Source organism: Elgaria multicarinata, chromosome 3 (genome assembly GCF_023053635.1).
Source record: "Elgaria multicarinata webbii isolate HBS135686 ecotype San Diego chromosome 3, rElgMul1.1.pri, whole genome shotgun sequence".
Lineage (NCBI taxonomy): Eukaryota > Metazoa > Chordata > Lepidosauria > Squamata > Anguidae > Elgaria > Elgaria multicarinata.
The window spans coordinates 152,488,517-152,499,681 of NC_086173.1; the positions used below are offsets into that span (position 1 = coordinate 152,488,517).

Here is an 11,165-nt window from a genome sequence, read left to right on the forward strand (position 1 = left end):
TCTACCATGGAAGAGATCCAAGTCTAGGAAAGCATGGAAGATTATTTCCACTGAAATACATAGTGAAAAACATTTTTGCATTATTATTGTACATTGTAGTCTCTCTCTCTCTGTGTGTGTAGGCATGTGTGTATGTATGTGTGTGCATTCAGTATTGGGGGGCAGAGTAGGAGGCTCACTACAGACAGCTACCTGGAGACTGATCATGGCCTTAAGCTGCCCCTCTGAGGATATCAAAATTAGCAGTAGCAGCATCATGATTTTGTACGGTTGTGTGACAACCCCCCCTCCCAAGTTTACTTATGATTATCTGGGGAATGGAAGTAGTTTCTGGAACAAGCAAATGTGTGTCCAGAGGAGTACTTTTGTGTGGCTGTGATTTCCACAAGGTTGAGACATTGCTCAGAAGGCCACATAAAGGGTTGGTTTCAGACTTAGTCATATGGGAGAAGTTAGTCATGATTTATGACTCCCTTACGTTCCTCTGATTTCAGTGAGTCTACTCTAAGCATGATTAAATCTGGAATACCATAAAGAGATGACTCACTATTTTGAGAAACCACTGGACTCTGCACTCATGAAAAAATTCAGTGGGGGCAGAGGCCATAAAACGTTGAAAGAACCCAGTGATCTACAATCCACACTGCTGCTTTAGGGAGAATATGACAAGATGTGTTTCTGACACTGTGGGTGATCAACTGGAATTTCTGGAAGCCATCACTGTCTTTTTCTTGCTAAACCTCAAAAAGATATACCCTCATCCTGCATTCATTGCTCCACAGAACTTCAAATAAAGTCAGTGACTGAAAGCTCATGTTTATTGTATAATCTTAGAAGGGATGTGATTGTGAGGGTCTGTGGCTGTGACTATCATGAAGGGACCCAGCACTTCTGAATTTGCCACTGCACTACTGATATTAGGATACATATTGTCTATATTAATTTTCATAAATACCTATGAAAATTCATCCAGTTTTTAAGGATCAGTTTAAGGCAGGCGTAAGCTACCTTTAGAGGCATGTGGTTACATTCAGCAATTTGGGAAACTGTCCCTTGGCACCACCACAAGATGGCTGCCATGGGAAGCGTGACTTGTCATGACGGACAAGTAACCTGCCCAAAAGACTGACTCCAAGGCAGAGGTGGGATCTAAGCCACAAGACAGTAAATAACAGTTTTGAATCAGCCCAGAGCCTGCGTTCAATCTTCCAAAGCCCTCTGATGTGTCCCACCTCCCAGAAATCAGAGTTTACTGCTTAAGATCTGAGACTGGGCCTTCTTTGTATCAGTGCTCCAGTTGTGGAAATCTCTTTATAGGGAGGTTTGTTTTACTCCCTTGTTATAGGAATTTAGAGAGTTGGTAAAAAACTAATCCAGGGATTGTTGTTGTTTATTCGTTCAGTCGCTTCCGACTCTTCGTGACTTCATGGATAGTCTAGAACAGCCTTCCTCTGGGAGATGCAGTCCAAGACATCTGGAGCGCTCCAGGTTGAGGAAGGCTGGTCTAGAAGCACTTGGGAGAGGAGGTCATAAAGCTATTTAGGAGGTCAACGATAGGCTCTTAATAAATAGGGCACCTTGGGGAAACCAATGAAAGACAGTAACATTGGAAAGTGAAATACTAGGTACTTTCTGCGGTCCATTTCCTCCTTGCTGAAAGCTTGAGGCAGTTTCTAATAATGAAAGCCATGAAACCCAAAAGTGTGCAAAGGGTGGAAGTCTTCCTATCCGTTTCCTGTCTTTCTCCCACTCAGGCACTGGAATGACATCACTTGTTAGCTGCCCTCAGGCGTAATTTCTCCTCCCATTACAGTGCAGGAGGCCAAGAACCTTAGAGGCCCCCAATGCAGTGCCCTCTAATGGCACCTGTTAAGGAGTCCCCAACATGGTGCCCTCGAGTCTTTTAGCTATTAAATAGGTGCAGAAAATCCATTTACACTGACCATTGTTTAATTTCTATGAAGCAGGTAAATAATTTTAAAGAACATTTACATCTGTGATAGTAAAGACTGTTTCAATACAAAATTTGTCCGTGTAAGAACTTCTTGGGCTTTGCCAAAACATATGTTTAAAAGACTCATAAGCTGTATTGCATCACAGTAATTAGTTGAATCAGACAATGCCTTATTAAAAAGGTGTTGCAGTGTCCAAGGAACAAAAAACAAAAGTTGTTGCTGAACAAGACCCAGGCCACAGCTAGACCTAAGGTTTATCCTGGGATCATCCAGGGTCCGCCCCTGCCTGAGCACTGGATCCCCTGTGTGTCACCTAGATGAACAGGTTTGACCCCTGGACGATCCAGGGATAAACCTTAGGTCTAGCTATGGCCCCAGTCTAAGATCCTTAACTGCAAGGAATATATGCCAAATCGGCGATCCACTGATGAGGCATTTCGTGGTGGTGCCCGCAGCAGTTTCTGAAATTCTCTGATGGGTCCAAAAGGGATGCTTAGCTTATGCCTTCTTTGCTTCTTCTACAGGCACTGCAATGGCAACAGAGTCATGCTCTGCTTCGTCTATTCTTGAGGTGGAGTCCACTGAGGTAATGGAGGGCCTATTGGGGAGTGATGAAGGGGGCAGCCAGGGGGCCTCCCTCTGTGTTGAAGGGGTGGAGGACCGTTTCCTTTTTGTAATAACAGTAACACTACTTCTCATGTGAAATTGTGAACCCTGAAAAAATAAAATGAAATAAAAACACACACCAAAGAATCCAGTTTTTACGTCACTTTTAAAACTGGGAGCCCTGGTGGTACATATGGAGGAGGCTATTTCTAAGCGGAGACTGTTGTTTTCTTTCAGCGGCTGGTGGCCTTTGAGGAGGTGGCTGTGCATTTTGCCGAAGGGGATTGGGACTCCTGCATCCAGGACAAAGAGCTTGACGTCATGCTGGAGAACTCTGGGAATGTGGACTCTCTGGGTAAGGATGCTTTTGCCTCAGCTAATAGATGGAGATGGGATGAATTCCTATTGGCCATTTTCCTCTGGATGGGCAGGGGAACCAGTTAGCATGGTCTGCCCCAGAGACTGGTTGATCTGTGGGGTGCAAATGTGGCCAAGGCAATTGCCACAAATGCTCCCAAACAACTTCTGTTGAGCAGAGCCTGGGCAGCCCTGTGATACTCACTGATTCTTATGAAGCAAATGGGTAGATGTCCAGAATGCAATTGAAGGAAATGGTGGGGGATTCTTGGTTCAGCAATACTACAAGTGAGAAGGATCTTGGAATTGTTGTAGACCAGCAGTGTGATGTGTCTGCAAAAAAGCAAATGCTATAGCTTCCAAATCACACAGGGTATTGATTCCCATCTATTCGGCACTGTTTAGGTCTCATCTTGGGTACTGCATCCAGTTCTGGGCACCACACCTCTAGAAGGATGCAGACAAGCCAGAGGAGGGCAACAGGGATGTTCATGGGTCTGGAAACAAAGCCCTATGAAGCGAGACCTTCACAAGAAGTTTCTTTATTTCTACCATACATGAGAAAACATTGACTTCTATGGAGCTGTCTTAGCTCCAAGGCCTCACTAAGGGAATAATAGGGAGGGGTTTCCCTTGAGCCTCCTGCAAGAGGTAAAAATGGAAGGTTCTCTTAGTGTTACGTATAAATCAGAGCAAGCTGTTCTAATCCTTAATGAAGTGCACTGCTGCTACAATTAATTTTACTGATCTTTAGGCATTTCGCTAAAACTCTTAACACTGGACTACACTGCAGAGTTGTCATATGCTACTCTAACACATGCACTCATCTGCAAAATTGGAAATAGCAACACTGGGCTACTTGGCATGCTCCTCCCCACCCACCCCCAATCATGGAGGCAGTTTTCGCCAGTCTCCGCACTCAGAAAGAGGGCTTTCCTGGGGCCGGGGAGAGGAGAAGCCCATTTTCGCTGCTTCCTCTCTGGTTCGCAGGCCCGTTCCTCCCCCTTTCCCAAAGCCCTGGCTAGAGGTGCGAAATCACACATCTAGCTTTGAATGAGGGGCCTCTGGAATGCGGAGGAGAGGATTCCCTCCCTGCGCTGGCTGCCCTGCATTGAACATTTTGCAGCCATCAACTTTGGAAGATGTCAACTATCTCAATAGCAATAATACATATAATTCTTATCCGCCTCTCCCTCTGGATCGAGGCAGGGAACAACATTAAATACAATAATACCATACATATATAAAATCAAATGGATAAAACTGATTAAAAGAGCACATAAAACCAATACAATACTAACAATCAGGACATTGTAAAATTCTTAGGTTTAAAATTCATCTGACCACATAGAGTGAACATAGTTTGCTGATCCTTTCTATCTCCTGGGGCTTCCAATTCATTTACTATAAATGGTTCATTTCCAGCTATAAAGCCCTTTATGGCTTGAAAGCTTAGTACCTAAAGGATTGTTGGGGGAACCAATTTGGCCTTCCAAATTAACAATAAAGAAATAAAGAAATAGCACTTTGAATGCCAGAAGATTTTGTGCTCACCAGCATGTCTCCTTCTTTGAAAGAAATTCCTAAACTGGACCTCATCTCTCGGCTGGAAGAAGGAAAGGATCCATTTGTCCTGGACTCTGAGGAAGAGGAGAGATCAGCAGGTACCTGCTTAGATTTGTGGTGGGACTATTTCCTGTCTAATAATTGAGGGGTTTCCTTGTGGAATTTTTCACCTTGTCTTCAATCAGTGAGGTTAAGTGGAGACTTGAGGTCAAAGTGTATAGCTCAATGAAAATATCAGGCCAGTGTACGGTCGCTGTAAGGAAGCCAAACATAATTGGAAAAGGAATTGAAAATAAAACTGCCAGTACCATAGAGTCTTTATACAAATCTGTGGTGGACAACACTTCAAATACTGAGTACAGTTCTGGTCTCAACCCCTAAAAATATATTGTAGAGCCCTAAAAAAAAAAAGTTGCAGAAAAGGGAAGATAAACTGATCATGAGGCTGGAGCATCTTCCTTATGAGGTTAGGTCACAACAGCTGGTATTGTTTAGCATGGAAAAAAGGGAGGTTAAGGGGAGAGATGATAGAGGTGTACAGAATCATGCATGGTGTGGAGAATGTGGCTAGGGAGACATTTCTTCACACAGCACATAGTTAAAAGTATGGAATTCACTGCCATAAGATGCACTGATGGACATCAATTTGGATGGCTTTAAAATGGGGGTTAGATAAATTCTTGTAGAAGGTGGCTATCAATGGCTACTAGTCCTGATGGCTATGTGCTACCTCTAGTTTCTGAGGCAGTAAGCCTGTATACATGGGTTGCTGTGGAACATGGGCGGTAGGGTGCTATTGCACCTGTGTTCTTGTGGGTAACAGCTGGTTGACCACTGTGTGAGGAGTGCAGGACTAGATGGACTCTTGGTCTAATCCTGCAGGGCTCTTCTTGTGTTCTTATCAGCCACAAGGCATGTCCCCTAGCAGAATACAGAACTTGAATACAGTCTCCTCAGTGACTGATCCATCTGGATGTGAATTCTGCTGATTGACATACCCTGGGGCTTTTTCACTCGATATTTTACTACATCTCCCTTCCCCAGAGTTCCTTTTCATCGTAGGAGCTCAACTAATAGGTGGAAGCTTTCACCCCATCCCCATAAGGCAAGCATAGGCTCCCTTTACAATTACAACCGCCCCCGAAAGAATAGATTCATAAATTTCAAGAGAAATACACACTCTTGACAGATGAGGAATTCACAGAAAACGACAGAAAATCTTTGCAAACCTATGTGGTATTGGTCTTAGTCCATCACCACCTTTACATCTAATTATCCATATTGATCTTAGCCCATCACCTTTACATCTAATTATCCATTCTATTGATAGTAGATAGATTAATGTTAACCAGAAAACAGTAAACCTCCAGTTTGTTTTTTCTCTCTTCTCCCTACATTGCTGCAGTTCTGGTTTTCCTGTATTCCCATTCCACAATCTTGTGGAAATAGATAAAACAGTTGTATTACAAGCAGAAACACACACACACACACCCATCTGAGCCTATAGTACAATCAAATGTGAAATGGGCCAGAAAGAAATTCGTGGTGTTGTTGGAGACGTGTACTCAAAAGGTGACTTAGATTTTAGCAAGGGGCACAAAGAAGAAAGGAGAGGTTCTTTGAGATTCTCCGGAAACAAAGCAATTAATTGGGCATGATCAGTGGTGAGATACATGATTTCTTCTTTGGGTTCCAAACTGGACGTTCTTTTTCTCTTCTCTCTCAAAGTAGGTGATTGGCAAGACAATGAGAAATATCAGGTGCCATCTATGGTGTCATCAGAAGCTACCCAGCATGAAGAGGGGAAAGAGTTATTTGGGAAACGAAGTGGACCCAAATTCCAGCGGAGAAACCTGACAATTAATAGGAAGGAGAAATCCTCTATTTCTCTGGGTCCTGACACCCATGAACTCCAGATCTCACAAGAGGATCATAACGAAAAGGAAAGGAACAAGTGTGCATTCTGTGGGAAGATATTCAAACATACTTCTGGATTAATAATACATTGCAGAACTCACACGGGAGAGAAACCATATAAATGTGTAGAGTGTGGAAAGAGCTTCAGTCAGAATTCAAGCCTCACTTCACATAAAAGGTCACACACGGGAGAGAAACCATATAAATGCATAGAGTGTGGAAAGTGCTTCATTGATAAGGGAACACTTACTAACCATCAAAGAATACATACAGGGAAGAAACCATATAAATGCATGGAATGTGGAAAGAGCTACACTGAAGGTGGAGCACTTAGAAGACATCAAAGAATACATACAGGGGAGAAACCATATAAATGCATGTACTGTGGAAAGTGCTTCAGTCGTACTGAACCACTTATTATCCATCAAAGAGCTCATACAGGGGAGAAACCCTATAAATGCTTAGTGTGTGGAAAAAACTTCAGAACCTACTCGCATCTTCTTGTCCATCAACGAAGTCATAGTGGAGAGAAACCATATACATGCATGGTGTGTGGAAAGAGCTTCAGTCAGAGCAAAAATCTTACTATCCACCAAAGAATTCATACAGGAGAGAAACCATATAAATGCCTGGAGTGTGGGAAGTGCTTCAGTGATAAGGGAACACTTACTGGCCATCATAGAACTCATACAGGGGAAAAACCATATAAGTGCATGGTGTGTGGAAAGAGCTTCAGTCGGAGCTCACATCTTACTGGCCATCAAAGAATTCATACAGGTGAGAAACCATATAAATGTATGGATTGTGGAAAGAGCTTCAGTGACAGCGGAAAACTTCATAAACATCATAAAACACACACAGGGGAGAAACCATATAAATGCATGGAGTGTGGAAAGAGCTTCAGTGATAGTGGAACCCTTACTATACATCAAAGAATTCACACAGGGGAGAAACCATATGAATGCATGGAGTGTGGAAAGTGCTTCACTCATAGTGGAGCACGTACTATCCATCAAAGAACTCACACAGGGGAGAAATCATATAAATGCCTGGAGTGTGGAATGAGCTTCATCCAGAGCTCAAGCCTTCGTTCCCATCAAAGAACTCACACAGGGGAGAGACCATATAAATGCATGGATTGTGGAAAGAGCTTCAGTCAGAGCTCACATCTTACTGGCCATCAAAGAATTCATACAGGAGAGAAACCATATAAATGCCTGGAGTGTGGAAGGTGCTTCAGTGATCATAATGCATTTACTGTCCATCAAAGAAGTCATTCAGGAGAGAAACCATACAAATGCCTGGTGTGTAGAATGAGCTTCATCCAGAGTTCAAGCCTTCGTTCCCATCAAAGAACTCATACAGGGGAGAAACCATATAAATGCATGGAGTGTGGAAAGTGCTTCAGTTACAGCTCAAGCCTTAGTTCCCATCAAATAACTCACACAGGGGAGAAACCATATAAATGCATGGAGTGTGGAAAGAGCTTCAGTCAGAGCAGAAGTCTTACTGTTCATCACAGAAGTCATACAGGAGAGAAACCTTATAAATGCATGGAGTGTGGAAAGTGCTTCAGTGATCGTAGGACATTTACTGTACATCGAAGAACTCATACAGGGGAGAAACCATATAAATGCATGGAGTGTGGAAAGAGCTTCAGTCACAGCTCAAGCCTTCGTTCCCATCAAATAACTCATACAGGAGTGAAACCATATAAATGCCTGGATTGTGGAATGTGCTTCAGTGATAGTAGAACACTTACTGTCCATCACAGAACTCACACAGGGGAGAAACCATATAAATGCATGTTGTGTGGAAAGTGCTTCAATGATAGTAAAACACTTACTGTCCATCACAGAACTCACACAGGGGAGAAACCATATAAATGCATGGTGTGTGGAATGTGCTTCAGTAGTAGTAAAACACTTACTGTCCATCAAAGAACTCACACAGGGGAGAAACCGTATAAATGCATGACATGTGGAAAGAGCTTCAGTCGGAGCTCACATCTTACTGGCCATCAAAGAATTCATACAGGAGAGAAACCATATAAATGCCTGGAGTGTGGAAGGTGCTTCAGTGAGCGTAAAACACTTACTGTCCATCACAGAATTCACACAGGGGAGAAACCATATAAATGCATGGAGTGTGGAAAGTCCTTCAGTGATGGTAGAACACTTACTGTCCATCACAGAACTCATACAGGGGAGAAGCCATATAAATGCATGGAGTGTTAACAGAGCTTCAGTCGAAGCTCAAATCTTGCTGTCCATCGAAGAACTCACAGTGGTTAGAAACCATACAAATAGATGGTTTGTAGTCAGAGCTCACAAAAAAAAAATACAGGAGAGAAACCATATAAATGTCTGGAATGTGGAAGGTGCTACTGTGATACTGGAACACTTATTGTCCATCAAATATCTCATACAGGGAGAAACAATATAAATGCATGAAATGAGCTCTGACTGAAGCTCTATCTACACATCTTACTTTCCATTAAAGAACTCACATATCATAGAAACCATATAAATACCTGGCTTGTGGAAAGAGCTTCAGGCCCCATTCAGTGGACACCTTAAACCATGGCTTTAACCATGGTGGTTAAGTCAGAAAGCTAGACCATGTTCAGAAGACAGCTTAAACCATGGCTTTAACCACGGTGAATAAAGCAAAAAGGCCTTATTCACTGTGGTTAAAGCCATGGTTTAAGCTGTCTTGTGAACATGGTCTGGCTTTCTGGCTTAACCACCATGTTTAAAGCCATGGTTTAAGGTGACTTCTGAACGGGCCCTCAGTTAGAGCTCACACTTTTCATCAAAACCCCCACACATAGTAGTAACCATATAAATTCATGGAGTGTGGTGTAATTCCTCCCTTATCACCCACAAATATTCTTAAAGTTCCTTCATCGTTGAATTGCCTCAGTGCCACGCCTTGATCTCTCGACAAATTCTATCAACATCAAATAATTGGTTCATTTCATCAGCTACAAAGAATGACACTGGGGCAATTAAGAGCACTTGGAAGATGGGCAAGTGATTAAACCTTGCTGGTGTGGCTATGATCCTGTGACGCATGTTGCCTGAATAGATAAGGGTACAGCGTTGGCATCTGGGTTTAGTCCCTATCTCCATGTCTCTGTTGCATGTCCTGTTGTTGATGGTGGGTAGCAGTTTCAAGATTTGGAAGCTGTGTGTAGGGAGACAGGCTTACAAATTCATGTTGTATTTTCAACATGAATTTGTAAGTCACCTTGTTATTTTTAAAAATGGGTACAAATGTTTGGAATAAGTTCCTTGAGTTTTGTAACTGCTCTTCTGTCTTCTTAATTTCTAAAGCAAGGCATGACTGTCAGGTGAGATGGGGAAGGCATTCTTTGATACACATGATCATCAAACCAAATTAATCAGGTGAAACAGTGTATTGAGTGTAACTATATATTCAGAGCTAGAAGAAAACATAAAAACTATCCCCCCCAACCTCTTATCCTAGCAGATCTTTCCAGCATCTTCCGTGAGTTGATGGAGGTGCAGTAACGTCCTTATTGCTTAGCATAATTAATAAATGACTCCCAGATTCCATAGAAGTTATCGATATATGTCTCAGATCTTTACTGCTTAACCTGTTTTTTTAGCTTTTCTATCAATGCCAGAGACCAGAGTTTATTTCTCCATATAGTGAGGGATGCTGATTGTTCTCTTTTTTCCATGAAGATGTTATTATTCTAGCAGCAACACACATGGAAGTAAGGAGTTCTTTATGTGCCAGGTTTTCATTCTTTCCTTCAAAAATGGCTAATAGAGGTAACTGCAGGGAGAAGTCAATTTTTTGCTGAGTAATCTTTTCACCCTCTTGAAGACAATTCTCCAGAACTGGTTTACCGAGGCGCAAAGCCACCACATATAAAAGTAGGTGCCAATTTCATCACATTCTTTCCAACATTCCAGGAATATTGATCTAATATGACTTAATTTCAGTAGGGTAAGCTACCATCAATACAATAGTTTCATAGAGTTCTCTTATTTTGGCAGAAACAGATTTAAATGGCACTAGTCCAAATCCTGTTCCAGCTAGATTATCAATAAGTTTGCCCAAGTCTCTTTCCCAAGCTGCTCTAACACCTTCAGAGGTTCTGTATTTAACATCAATTAGCATATTATATAGTTTTGAAACTAACTCTTTACTGTCTAACTTTGTTTTTCCAATGATAGATTCAAAGTCAGTTAGTGGTTGAACTACTTCTGCTTTCACCTGAGGCTTTGCTGTAAAAGACGAAAACTGATAAATTTGAAAAACAATTTGTGTTTCTGACTTGAAACCTATCTCTGAGTTGTTCACCAGTTCTAGGGCACATATCCAGAAATAAGCCTTTCAGTCTTTACAGACCAGCTTGTTCCCAGCCCCGAAACCTTTCTAACTCTGGGTGTAGCTGTCAGACTAGGATTGGGGAGACATAGGTTCAAATCTCTACTCAGCCTTGTAGCTACCTGGGTGACCTTGGGCCAGTCCCTGTCTCTCAGGATGGCTGTGTGGACAAAGACGGGTGGGTGAATGATGAACACCACCTTGAACTACTTGGAGGGAATAACACAAATGAAAGGAATAACACAAATTTCACCAAGATCCTATAAAGGTCATCTTCAAAGGAAACCAAACCCTGGCGCCAATATTATTATCTTTTCAGCACAGGTCAAGACTTTTGTCCCAGGCATTTTACAGCATATAACAACATATGCTAAGTTTGTTTGTTTAATGGACCCCAGA

The 11,165-nt window shown here is 42.2% G+C and overlaps 1 protein-coding gene across 1 annotated transcript; it reads left to right on the forward strand.

Annotated features, from left to right (window-relative positions):
* The first annotated feature begins 2,752 nt into the window (after positions 1-2,752).
* Positions 2,753-8,638, forward strand: LOC134395558 (zinc finger protein 91-like). The gene is made up of 2 exons (XM_063121721.1): positions 2,753-2,916; positions 6,216-8,638. Exons 1-2 carry the CDS (start codon positions 2,883-2,885, stop codon positions 8,636-8,638), a joined length of 2,457 nt encoding a protein of 818 aa, XP_062977791.1. The 5' UTR covers positions 2,753-2,882.
* Positions 8,639-11,165: the final 2,527 nt, after the last annotated feature.